Source organism: Empidonax traillii, unplaced genomic scaffold, assembly GCF_003031625.1.
Source record: "Empidonax traillii isolate 1590-97213 ecotype Southwest subspecies unplaced genomic scaffold, ASM303162v1 scaffold165:size1224784, whole genome shotgun sequence".
NCBI classification, from domain to species: domain Eukaryota; kingdom Metazoa; phylum Chordata; class Aves; order Passeriformes; family Tyrannidae; genus Empidonax; species Empidonax traillii.
The window spans coordinates 837,567-851,463 of record NW_020955358.1 but is presented as its reverse complement, the minus strand read 5'-3'; the positions used below and the strand labels follow the sequence as shown (position 1 = coordinate 851,463).

The window sequence follows — 13,897 nt, the reverse complement described above, 5'->3', positions numbered from 1 at the left end:
GTCTATGTTGTATTTTAAAATAAAAGAAGCTAAAAGGGGTTGTTGGACAAGTGACCGGTAGCCCCTTTGGAGCTCCCGTAAGGTAAACTTAACCTTCTGGATAGCAAATCTGTGATAAAGAATGTCTTGAACAGGTTCTTGCTCTTCATGGATATTAATCCGAGACCTTTCCCTGATTGAATTAAGGCACGTAAATAAAATTTAAGAAGCCAACAGTTTCTTCTTTCATCAGTATAGAATCAGAAGGACTCCTTGGTTATCTTTCCCGGAGGAAGAGACCTCTTGTTTTATTTTTACAGCCAGTATGTATTTTGGGTTAATTGTAACAATGCATGGAGAGACAAATAAGACACTGAAAGGATAAAATAGTATATCTGCTTTCCTTCTTCCTGGAGGGAAATAAGGTATGATACAGAGCTGGAAGATGCCTTAAAAAAATCCCCAAACAAACAGGGAAGTTGAGACTGAAATGATGACTACAGACATACTTAACTATGCTATGTTGTACAATATGAGAAAAGGATTGAAGACATCTACTAGGACAAAGGTAGAGAATGTAGCAAAACCAATCAAGTTATAAGAGATCTGGTAGTTGATGATGCTTTTGCCATTTATTTGCTACGTGTCCAAATCAGCAAAAGGTATCTAAGGTTTTACTAGCATTAACTGAAACTTTTTGAAGTGCTAATTATGTAGCAGAAATGAATACAAAGTGCATTCTGAATGAGGCAGCCCTATTTCCATTCTCTACAGGCAGAGAATGTCGTAGGAGTTGTCAGTTAAACTAGTTAAAATTATTATTCCTGTTGAATATGTAGATAGCAAATTTTCAGTAAGTGTTCCTTTTCTCTTCAGTTAAACTTGTCTTAGAATCTTTAAGCTTTTGAGGTTGGAGAAGACCTGATTTAACATATGAGACCTTTTCTCTTTTGGAATGTAAAGCTGAACATGAGCTCTGACAGCTCAGGGAAATATAGCTAAATATTTTGACTTGTTAATATATCAATGTTCACTGTTTAAAACTTTGTTTTTGTCCAAATTGTGCAAAAGTTTATTAGAGTGCATATTCAAGAGGCAGCCACACACAGAGTGTCTGGAGCAGACTTGCGTTGTAGAAGATATGATGTATTTACTCCACAGTCAGAAAATCCTACTGTTCACGTGGAAAAGCCTCTCCCCAGGCTCCCTCTAACAAAAATGGAGATAAAGAACAGAAACATTGTTTTTCCTAAAACAAGACCCGGTCAAAGCTCAGGTAATAGTGCTTGCTTCTTAAATACAACATCTGTAGTATTTTGTGTTCAGAGGTTTTGTTTATACTGTATTACATGTTTGGAAACTTGAGTGCCTTGACTTCAGTTTTGTTCTTTTAGTCTGATAAGTGTGGGAATATCAGCTATGAGGCTGCTTGTCCTTGTGTTGATAATGGAGTCTGAAATGCTCGGTCTGTACTTTTAATTCCAGTAATGCCTAAAATTCTCTAAGTAACTCTATGAAACTGTCATTTTCTTACCTAGATACCAGATTTTTTTGGTAACACTTCTCTAGGTAAGGAGGGATTTCTTAATGTTTCATTGACATTACATTTTATCCAACAGACTTAGAGATCTTTCAAAGTTTAATTTAGCAATTATATCTGGAGTTTTTTTTGCTGAAATTATGGAAGAAGGTTGTAATATAATATTCCTTTCCCTTTTTACTAAATGTCCTATATATATGCAGCTAAACTTCTGAAAGTGCTGCTCTGGACTGAGATGATCTTGTCCTGTCAATTCTTGCTGAGTAACAAACGCATACTAGGATGAGAACAGATTTTTTGGTACAACTTTATTTGGTCCCAAACTGGAATACTCTGAGTTTTTTATTTCTGAATGATCAAATAATATCTTTGGGGGCGGAGTTGGGTATCTTTTAGGGGGTTTTGGTGTGTGGTGGATTTGTTTTTGGTTTTGTTTTGGGGTTTTTTTTGTATACTGGTATGTGAAGCTATCTGCCAAAAACCTGGATGCAGTCAAGTGAGACTGTTGGAGGTGACTTAGATCTCTGCTATTTGTCTTGGTCTGGGTCTATAAGAGCCTAACTTCTAACTATCAGCAATGCATTGATGTACTATTCTTTGATATGCTTCAGGTGCTTTTAAAGGATTATGTATTATTGTTGGAGGGCTATCAAGGGTGAGATTTAGGCTTCACTGTGTTTCATGTAAGCATTATCAATATGATTCTTCCCTAGAAGACTTCCAAATTTCTTCTGTATAAGCCTTCAAGAATTTTATGACGGCGTTCTTTGTTTGAGTCTGATCTTGGGGTTGTTACCATGAAAACTGTTTCCATTAAACTTGTTTGTCTAGAAACATAGTTTCTGCTTAAACTCTTTCCCCTAGAGATGCTCGAACAAAGAGGTTTAGTGTACTAGTCTGATTATTTCTCTTTCAGAGAGTTACCTGGAAATGGAGAATAAAGGGGATGAAAATGTGAAGTGGAATTTGTCATCTTTTGCACCACCTTATGTTAAAGTGAGTGAAAGCTTCCATTGGGAATTTTATGCAAATCTCTGTGTTTTTTTTAACTCCTCTCTTCTGGCTTCCTCTCAAGAAAGAGTATATATTCGAGCATGACCTCAATTACAAAGTTTTTTCTCTATCTGTATCAGCAAAATGTTTTACTCCTTTTTTTCATCTCTAATGTGGTTCCTTGACTGTGAATCAGTCAGTGGTCTGTGAGACAATTGGTGGTGCATTTACTGGCTTACAGAGTTTGCTTGTGCTCATACAGTATCACCATCCAGATTGCATTAAGTAATCAAGCATACACGAAAGACAGGTGTCTCTTTTTGGATCCAGAATGCTAGACTTGCCTTGTTTTGAGACTTGTGCTGCTGAAAGTGTGCTCTATGTTGTATCTCTGCAGGTAATTTGAATTAGGTCAAGGATATTTTCATTACAGTGCTGTTGCCTGTGCAATTACTGTAGCTGTACCACTGATATTTGTAAAAGCTTCCCTGTTTTTTTGATAGTCTGAAATGCTGTGATGATAATTTTGATTTTATGCTAGAATTATTATGGTCCGTTGTCACGAAATGATGAAAAATGGTTGCATAGCACTCTTAGCATTACTCCGTAAGATGGAGTACATCATCTTCCAGGCAGTGCACCTCCTCTGAACTGTGTCAGTAGTCGTGGTGACTGCGCAGATGTAGTAGTTTCAGTCTTTATTAATTTGCTTTTAGGGAGTCAATATTACTTGTTCACTTGATTGGATGTATTTTCCTCAGTCCTTTGCAAGGGTGTGGGGTGGGTGTATTGTGTGGTTTTGTTTGTTTTTGTTTTTGTTTTTTTTTTTCCTTTACCTTCTGAATCTGACTCATACTTTTATTTGCAGGATGTGGATGGAAGTGGTAGTGTTTATAGGGTTACTTACTCAGCTTTCAAATGTTCCCGTGTTTCTGGTACACTTGAAGCTCATGGACAAGAGAAGGTAAACTGACATTTTTAAATACTTCAGGCATAGGAGTGTATCTCAATTGTAAAATAGGATCTTAAATGATAAATAAATTTTACCTGATAATGATTAAATTCAGTATTGGGTTCTGGAGTCTGTATCAGGTAGTCAGTATCTGCTTATCTCAGCTGTTAAATTGTCAGCTGAGTTGATTCTAAGAATTCATGCAATCAAGGTACTTTGATTTCAACTTGGTAGTGTGTTTGTGTTACTGTTTGGGGTTTTTTAAGGCCAAATTATTTTAGAACAGAAAACTGTTTAAAATGTTTTGTAAAATTCCAGCAGAAAATCACAAATTATACTGGATTCTTATGAATCTTATGTGAGAACAGGTTTCCCTTCCTTAGAAACATTCTTGTCATACTTGTTTAAGAACTGTTGTCTGTTCCTAAAGTTGGACTCCATTTGACTTACAGTTTTATCTCCTGGCCAGTAGAGGGTTTCATAACCACAATTATAAAGCGCATTCAAGGACATACCGAATAGGTTTGTAGGGGGCTTCCCTTTCTCACCTTCTCCTGCGCAGTTTTATCTCTTCATCTTCATGAACACCTATCTTGTAATTGTCATGGATTATTATGACACGATTTCTATGAAGATGCAATTTATAATCTATGTACAAGAGTAAAAAACTTAATCCTGTCCAGTTTCATAGTAGTTTCGTAGTATTGCAAACCATTACTTGAATTTAAAGAGTTGTGCTTGCCTTAGCAATCCTAGTTCAGATCTGTATGAATAACATTTATGTTATTGGCATGTCAGGCTCTTGGCTGGAGCTGATAAGGTACAGTGCTATCGTGATGTGCTATTTTTTGCAGTGAATGTGATATTTGGCTAATTAGATATAGTGGTAGTGATCTCTTCCAGTCTGCTGCTCTCCTCCTCTTTCTTCTCTCAACCTCAACTTTGAAAATAATGCAAGTTTATTCTTGAATTAACCTGGTACAGCACATTATGGAGACAAACCCTTGTTACATAGGTAACCCTTAAGAATGCTCAAATTCATAGTTTGCAAGATGGTTTAAATGTCAGGCCTTCTAGTAAGTTGTAGCACAGTGTACTGACAGACTCAGTGCTGGAGGAGTATATGTGTTCCCAGATTAATTGACAGATGAAGGAAGGTATCGCTGTTTCTTGGCTGTGCTATTTCCCCTCCTGGTCCCCTTTTCCTCCATTTTACTAATAGAATTAATTGTGTAAGTACTTGCTGACTTTGCTTAAAGCAGATTAGCTGAACTCAAATTTTGTCTGAAATTGCTTGCACAACCTATTTCATCCAATATTTTCTCTTGTAGGCAAAGGAGGACTAATTTGTTTAGTTGTATTGTTTTCTGCAAGATTACCTGTGTGTGGTGTGTGTGTTCTGAAGTGTGTAAATTTTCTGCTGGCTGAACCATAACTTTTTGCAGGTAAAATTGTGAAGATGTCAGGAAATTTTTAATAATCTGCAAAATTTTTCTCTTTTTTTGTAGGTTGCTGTGATCTTTTTACCTAAAGATAAAGGGGATTATTCCCAGTTCTGGGACCTTGAGTGTCACCCAGTTGAAAAGCCTAGTTGGAAACATAAATTAAAATTTCAGCTTTCTGGGACAGTGAGTATATAAAAGCTATAAATGCTGTCTTGAGCACAAATTTTTGATAACATCTTGATTTTACTATACAGTACTCTTTCTTTTATACTCTGGTGTATTCTGAAAAAATCCCCAACGCTGTGAATATTTTTGTTGAGTTAAATTGTATTGTTTTTCTTACATTACAAAAATACATTCTTTCTCTTGCTTATGTGTTATGCTTATGGCATTATCTTTTGCCATTTAAGATGTAAAACTTTATTTTTCTTAGAGTAAGTAGAGAGACAAACTTGCCTTCTGGAGGAATTGTTTCTGCAGACAAAGATTTTTTTTTTTTTTTGTATCAGATACTAAGTGGTTTGGTTTTATTTTTGTAAATAAATAGCAAATTATCTGACTTTTGCTATAATATGTAAATTTTCAAATATCCAAATCAGAGGTATCCACATGTCTCTAATAGAACCCGTTTCAGTATTTGATTTATCAGAGTAACCATGTGGGTGGGGGTGATGCTGAGATTTGTGTTTGAGCTCTCCTTTGCTGCCCTGTTGTTCCTCAACTTGAGCTTTATAGTGAGGCTTGGAAGAAGAGTGTTGGGAGTTAGTGATTTTCTGTGCTCTTTCTCCTTAGCTTATTTTTAATCCCTACCTCACCATCCATACAAGAAAAATTTACGTAGGACAGAGCATTTACCATAAAGAAGAATTAGTTCTAATCATTAGTTAAATAGACTGAATGTGAAGAGCTTTGTACATTCAGTATTGCATGATTGCTATATGTGCTTTGCTGTCCTTTCCAGAGGGTTTGACTTGAGTTTTCTAAGAAGCCCAGACAAAGATTTGGGATTTCCTTTAGCGAACCAAGCCTGCTTCAGTAGTAGGAACCTTACTTGTCCTTCTTGCTGGGGTACCTTACAATTTATTTTGTAGGACCCTTGTTCTTTCCAAATTAATTTTGTTGAAAAGGGTGCTTGTAAAAAGAGATAGTTAACTGACTTTTGATTGTTGGCATAAGAGTCCTGTATAGTGTGTGGTTTGGGACTGTTTTTTACTCAGCTTTCATCAAATTCTTTGAACATAATTTCCCTGAAAGTGAGGAAAACATTTAAGTCATTTGTCTGTTTCAAGCTAGTTGAAGTAGAGAGAAGATTAATTCTTTAACAGAACTCGAGAGTTTTAAAGAATTCTCATCTTAAAACGTGACTAGTTGTCAGAGTTGTATAAATCTTTGAGCAGCATAACTTGATATTAATGTTTTTGAACTACTGTGTCAGATTTTTTTCTTGATTTTTTTTTTTTTCAAAGCTGTTAACAATTAGATCTTCCTAGCTTCTCTGCACATGGGGAAAATTTTGTAGAAAATACTTGAAGTGCATATCACGATCATTTTCAGAAAGATTTGAAAAGGAAGTACTTTATTTATCAACTAGTAAGGAACTATACATCTGTTTGGGAGAGGGATCAACACAGAACCTTGACTCAGATTGTTGCAGCTCTTAGTTGAGAAGACAAGTCAATTATAATCTGTCATGTCCTAGGGATCAAGAGTTTAGATGGTGTTACTACAACTTTGGAAGGGACTTGGATTCTGGTGGTTTTGCTGAGGCAGAGGGCTACAGCTGTGGTAATGTGACTTTTGATAGAATGAGGTGGGAACAGTTGGCTGAGTGACATTTATTTATAGCACCACTTCAAAAGAAAAGAAAAATTTGGAAGAGCTCAGGAAGGAACTGTAAGAAGAAGGTTAAGTTAGGAAAATCAGTGGCACATACCACATTTTTTTTTCCCTGAAAAATGAACTAACTGTACCTTTGGTTATGCTCTGCATGTGTTTGCAATCCCCACCACTGGAAACTGTAGTCAGGAGGTCAGATCATCGTATCTCTGAAACTTGTCCCAGAGAAAAAGGAAAGAGGGAGTCTGCATGTGCTTTGCAGCCCCAACCCCTCAATACTAGTCATTCAAACTTAATTTTTTTCTTTTCCTGAGAAACATTATTTGGGCTGCTGTTGGGGATGGATCATTGAGCTAAGAGTGACTGTTGCCATTGTGCACAGAAGTCTTGGACTGGTATTTTGGTCTGATTGTTGGTCCCTTCTGAGTGAACTAGCAAGCACCTGCCACAAGACTGAGACAGCAGCTAAAGGCTGCTCCTTTAGCATGTAGAAAGTTGTTGATCTCTGATCTTGTTTGAAGATACTGCAGATGTTAAGTGTGTGCCATTTTTTAATTTACATGGTTTATGTACTTTTTAAAAGGCAGTTACACAGCTCGCTTATCATTTTGCAGCAAACTGGGACGAATTACTTTATGCTTAACACAAAACTTACTGCTAACTAAGAGCTCTTTATTTGATTACTGTTATCAGCAGCACAAAGCTTGATCACCTTTGGGTATCCCAGAAGTGAAGGGAGAAAAAAACCTTTTTAAACTCTGTGAGTGAAATAATTCCAACTTTCAAGCTATACAAATTTTTGTGCTTCTGAGATGGCTTTAGAACAGCAGAACTCAATTCTAACCATTTAGAATGTTAACATACTGCTCCCATTTGAAACAGGAGAATTCAGTACAGGCTGTGGTAAAGCACAGAATACTTCAAGATGCCCTTAAAAAGACTAGGGTAACTTCTGATCATTTTCCATAATGTACCTTATTCTCATTCATTCAACTTGCCTTCTGATAAATCAGAAATTGAATGATAACAGAGGAATGATACCCATAGTTTTTCCCATGGAATATTAAAAGCTCTGGAAACAAGATGTGCAAATCCTTTCTTGTCTTTCTATGTTGGGGTCTAGTAGGGTTCATGGGTTATTTGCAACTGAAAAATATTCTTTATGAATTTTTTTTTTTGGCTGCTGCTATTTCTGACAGACTGATTAGCAGCTCTTTCAATAGAAGAAATGAATGCCTAAAAGACAAGTTTGTCATAGCAGCTCTATTGAAGATGAATCTATTTTTTTCAGCTTCCCTGCGTAAGGGAATCAACTGCTTGTCTAAAACGTCAGCACCACTTCAGGAATTGACATAATGTTGTACAACCATAAGTGTAGGAGGTTCTTTTGGTTCTTTAACTTTGTTTGAGATGTTGTGACCCAAGGGACTCCAAACAGTATCTGGCTGGATTTGTTAAGCAGGGCACAGTTTGAAACTGGTTATTTTGCTGAGTATTTCCTTAGGGTGATCTGATCTCCTTGTGTTAGAATACACTAAATGAGCATCCTGATGATGGTAAATATTTTGGCCTAATTTCTGAATGGAACAAATACTATATAATGCATTATCTGGTTCTGCCTCTCTGGAGAGACCTTTCCTTTGAGAAGGATGGGTTGTTCATGATACAAAATTATTACAAAGCTTTTTTTCTTGTGATGAGAATTCAAATTATAATGCTGACTTATGCCTTCCTTCTTTTTGAGCAGTTGTTTAGCCAGCTTGGTTGTTCTTGAGACATATGGGCAGAATATCTGCAGAGTAATTGGGGTTTTTTTTTTGGCTTTTAGTAAAATCTTTGTTGCTAGCAGCCTTCTTGAGATTCCACCTGCGCTGCTAGTTTGTTGTGAACTGTCTTGTAACAAATAAGTATTCGTAAAGCACAGAAGCATGTTAAGGTATTCCTCCTAAATTATTGCTTTTATCTCAATGATCCAGACTCTCCTTTTCCTGAAAGATTATACTTGAAATGAAAGGTCTTAGATTGGGCTAAGGGGAATGACTTACGTACCTGAATACTTAAATGCTTTTGAATGAGAAGTTTACAGGCTTCTCTATTTTTGCCAATAGGTTGCTATAACAGAAAGTGCAACTCCAGTTGTGGAAGCTTCTGCAAGTGCCCTTACAAAAACTGAGCTTCCAGTTACACCAGAAACGAAGGTTTACTCTGAAGGACACACAAGAATAGGGTATGTATGGACAAAACTTGATAACAGTGTGTCTGCAACTGGGTAAAAGGTGGTGGGGGGGAACCCAACCCCACAACCAAAACCTGTTATACTGTTGGGACATCGACATGGTGGAACAGGCTGTACAGAGAGGCTGTGAAGTGTCTGTCCTTGGAAGTTTTTGGGGTCTAACTGGAAAGCCTGGTCTGACCTCACACCTTGACTGGAGCACAAGGTTGAACTAGAAGACCACCTCGAGTATCTTCTGACCTGAATGACCCTATGATTCCAGGTTAAAGACTAAACAGCTGCAAAAAACAGCTGTTCTTCAGTCTTAAGTTAATTTCCAGTTCTTTTACTTTGGGATGATACGAATATGTCAGGGGAAGTAAGATGTTTTGGTTAAACATGGCATCTCTGAGAAGAGTCTAGTTCTCTAGTAAAGCATATGGGGGAAAGATTCAGACTCTGAAAGTGTGTATAAGTTAATGTCTGTTATTTATGCCACATGATGCTTTCATTATTCTTTCTGGCTAAAATATCTTGCCTGTAGAACTTAAAGTGAGAGAGTTGATACCTTCTGGATCTTCCTATTTTTCCTGTTTTAATCTCAGAAAATACAGATGTTATCTTCAAGTATGCAATCGATATATCCAGATTATATAAGTCAGAAATGTTAATATCTTAAATCCCTTTTTCGAATTAGACGAAAGGAGATGATTCAAGGGGTATATGCACCACAAGACCTCTACATTTTTCCTCCAGCTAGAGTTGGGGAAACATGCACACTAAAGGTCAACTTAAGGAATAATTCCCTGAAAACACACGTGGTAAGTATGACAGACTTTATCTTAAACAGATAGTTCAATTGCACTCTTTTTGTTGTTGTTGTTGTTTTTGTTTTCTTTTATTCTTCACAAAGATAGCAACAGTAGAAGTCTTAATTAGTTTCAAAGGCCAGTATTTGAAGAATTTTACTCTCTGGCAGTTTTTCTCTTTTGTCTGACTGAATAACTGAGTGTATTTGTAATATATTTATAACTGAAAAAAAAATATAGTTTGCATAGGCTTGATATTATTCTGATACAGCGATTTCATTTCTTAACTTCATTAAAATATTGAGATAAGAATTTTTTTCTTTTCTATTCACAAGTGTGGGCATTCCTTATTTTTACACCATGGGTGTATGTAAAGCTGTATTTCTGAGTGACCTGATTTATCTTAAGCATGTCATAAATTGAATATGATAGCCATAAATATAGTGCACTTTTAAGCATTTTGTATTAAATTGCAGCTGGAATTTTTAAGTCCCAGAGAGCCTTTCTACATCAAGCACTTGAAATACTCTCTAAGGTGAGTAATGCATATGCTAACATTCTCTTTCTCTTCTAACAAAAAAATTAACTGAGAAATTCAGTAAGATAAATATGTATATGTACAGTGCTAAAATGTAGTTAAAGTACTCTTGCTGTCTAGGTAAAGGGTTGGGTTTTTTTGTTGCCTTTTTGGTTTTGTTTAAGTTTTGGGATTTTGTGTGAGGGGTTTTTTGTTTTTTGTTTTTTGTTTTTTTTTTTTCTTGCTAAGCTGTACTCTCTAATCTCTGTTAGAAGCAGAATGAGACCACACAGTTATTTCTGCATCTGCCAATTTCTTCCCTGCAAATTGTTTCTAACAGTGCTGCTGCTTTTAATGTTAAGCCTAATGCTTCATGTAACCATTTGGCATGCTGTGCACAATCAAGTCATTCCTTCCATTTATACTTTCTGCACAACAGACCAAGCAAATTGCCTTCATCATGCTTCTAATTTGACAAACCTGCAGAGCTGCATCAAAGACTCTCTGCAAATACAAGGTTTGAGCAGCCAGTGGAATTGCCTGGTCATATCAAGTATTTCAGCATTTTACCTGCATAAAAGAAATTTTTGAGTCGGTGGTAACAATCCCTGAAAATAAACGCAGTCGTCTGTGGAGTTCATTACAGCAAGTATTTGACAGTAGTATTAGTCATCTCTTCCAGAAGTACAGCATCTCACATGCTCATCTGCAACAGTGGGATTGTCAGGAAGGCAGAAATGCAACCATTTCATTAGAAATGGTACAGCATACATTCTCAGTGCTTAGACAGGGTCCCCATTTTAAATGCAGGGAAACGAGGGGTGTACAGGACAAAAACTGGGAACAAAATTCTAAACGGAGCTAGGTATTCTGGCTTCTGATCTGCTTGGCATTTACTATAAAGACAGGGCTGTGGTGGTGTTAGCCAAAAGTATTCAAGGTATTCTTAAGGCCACTTTTCAGTGCAAATTGTTGTAACTCCACTTAGGCATGTGTTCCAGTGTTTTTATTTAACTGTCATCTTTTTATTAAATATTTCATGTGAGATAGCACAGAAGGGTTTTTTTATGGAGGTAGGGACCAAGATAAAATCTATGCAAATAAAGATAACTAGCTAAGACTGTACAGCTGCAAACAAAGGACAAGATGACTTGATTTTGTCATCCTTGACAAAAAGATGACTAACTTCACTGGAAGACACTGATATTTCAAAAACATTCTTGAGGAATGCTGTAAAAGCTATTTGGTATATTTTCTGTAAGAAATTATGAACTCCTACTGCGTTTTTTTTAAAGTAGACTTAAGTTTAAAAGTCAGTCTACCTTTTTTTTTTTTTCTAGTAACTTTGGCTGTTTTTTCTTTGGTTGTAAATTCTGGGCTTTCCTACCTTTTTAAAAAATAATTTTTCTGAATTCAACATATAGCACTCTGAAGAAACTCTCCCATTTATGAGCATAAAGCACAGAATTACTTGATTTGGATAGATGCTTTTAAAAAAGTGTTAAAAGCGTTTTAAATGGCTTTTATTTGAGAACAGCAGGAAGGAAGCTATTAAGAGAGCCAGTGTTAACTGTTTCCTCCTAAACTAGGTCCTTCTGAATTTGGACATCATATAAAGTAATGTTCAAAGCTAACTGGATAAGAAAACTGTGTGCAGGAACTTGGAATGTTAGTCTGTAAATAAGAGTGTAAAAGTAAAGTATCACCTACCTATATGTTTTTTACCAAAAATGTGTTAGGTAGTAAACATGGTCTGTTGTGTGCTCTTAATTTTGAGGGTGAAATTTAAAAGCAATCCTCTGCAATCAAGTTTTACATCTGGATAATGAAACTGAAAGTTTGTATTTAATATTGAGTCTGGCCTTCAGAAGTTGGTATAGTGGCTTTACCAGTTCTTCTTCAATTAGTTGTGTCATCACAAGGACCAATACATAGCCCTGCTACAGAATTTCGTCTTGCATCTGAAAGAGTTCTATTTGTTGACAGAGCAGAATATTTTTATTTTTTTTTACTGCAAAAAGAATACTTTTAACAAGATGGCTCTTAAATGATACAAACATATGGACGAAACATGAAAAAACACTGGACTTTTTAAGAAGTGTTTGGCTAAGTTCTCTTTCTGGAAGGACTACCAGGTTGTTATGCCTATCTAAAAAAGGTTTGAAAACAAAGACGTTTCTATTGTATAGCTTTCAGAAACCATCTGAAATAAGTTGATTACAGGGTAGCATATGTTTCAAGTAATAGTAAAGGTAGAACTGTTTGTTTGGGTTTTTTTTTCTTCACTAATTATTTTTGTTTCCAGTAGCCATCCTTCCGGGTGTCAGGGGTCACTACTCATTGATGAGCCATCTGGTTACTGTGGCTTAGATAGCCCATGATGTTCCTTTTCAGCTTACCTACTGCAGTGTTTAGTTTGTCTATGAAAGTGGCTTCAGACATGCCTGACTTTTCAGAAATACCACTTGAAACTGGTGCAACAACCTGTAGGGGCCATACAATATTCAGAGACTAATTGAGTTGCAGGCGTAATGGAAGGTTTGAAATAGTATAAAAGGTTGGGATTTTTTTAAGAGAAAAAGATTAATTGCAGGATAATTCTACTTGTCCTGACACTATTTTTGACTAGTTTCTGGCTACTCTACTCGACAAAAATGCTCCAGATTGCTTCATTTCTAAGAACATTTATGCTGTGTAGTAGCCCAGAGAGCTGTTGTATCTGGAGTCTGAGCTTTCCAGTTTTGTTAGCTGAAGAAAATGAAAATAGCATCTTTCCCTTTGGATTAGGAAGCACATGTGGTGAGTCTTATCTCAGTTGTGAGAAATCAACTGACTGCTACAAAACAGACTGTGTAATGTCTGACTGATTCTGCTTTTAGGGGAGAATGATTATGTGTTTAGCACTTTCCAAATGGACACCTGAGTTTGGAGGTCAAGAGGAATTTAGTGTAGCTGTCATATGCTAAGAAAGTGCTCTGCCTCGAGTACCGCTGAGGTTGTATAATACATATTCTGGAAATAAATATTTGACAGCCAGATGTGGCCATATCTTTAGGAGCATAATACATAACTTGCCGTTCAGTTTTTGAGAGTGTAAGTTTGAGATTGGTCACATTGTTCTTTTTGAGTGTTGTGTAGTATGTAAGGAAGCATACATATATTATTATGTATAGACTTCTGCAGCTCTCCTGGGTTTCTACTGAATTTACTTTTATTTTTTTAAATTTTCAGGTGGCCTAGTTATATGCAGCTTCGGACTCTGTTCCTAGTAAAATTTGTGTTTTCTAACATAATGCATGTTACAGATTTAGTCATACTGATGTTCTTCACTTAAAAAAATAGATTTCTTAAAAATAAGCTGAATAAGTATCTTTAACCTTTATATTATAGACAGAGACAGAGCATGCCAGATTTGTTATACAACACTTGGCAATCAAGTATGAGACACGAAACTCTCATCTGGTTGTATTCCTTTGGTACGCTGTTGATTGTGGTTCAGTAAAACATATTTAGTGCTTTGTTTTTGTATTAACCTGATTAAAAAAATACAGTACCATACGGGTCTTTATTCTGAAAGTGTGTACTCTTAGTTGATTGACCAGGATCTTGTA

The 13,897-nt window shown here is 36.2% G+C and overlaps 1 protein-coding gene across 1 annotated transcript in view; it reads left to right on the top strand.

Annotated features, from left to right (window-relative positions):
- CEP192 (centrosomal protein 192) overlaps window positions 1-13,897 on the top strand; it is a 60,363-nt gene that overhangs the window by 44,664 nt on the left and 1,802 nt on the right. The window contains exons 38-44 of the mRNA XM_027885352.1: window positions 1,051-1,255; window positions 2,436-2,515; window positions 3,381-3,476; window positions 4,973-5,092; window positions 8,854-8,972; window positions 9,658-9,781; window positions 10,246-10,304. Of these exons, the coding sequence (XP_027741153.1) occupies window positions 1,051-1,255; window positions 2,436-2,515; window positions 3,381-3,476; window positions 4,973-5,092; window positions 8,854-8,972; window positions 9,658-9,781; window positions 10,246-10,304 (803 nt within the window). The remainder of the gene's footprint in view (window positions 1-1,050; window positions 1,256-2,435; window positions 2,516-3,380; window positions 3,477-4,972; window positions 5,093-8,853; window positions 8,973-9,657; window positions 9,782-10,245; window positions 10,305-13,897) is intronic.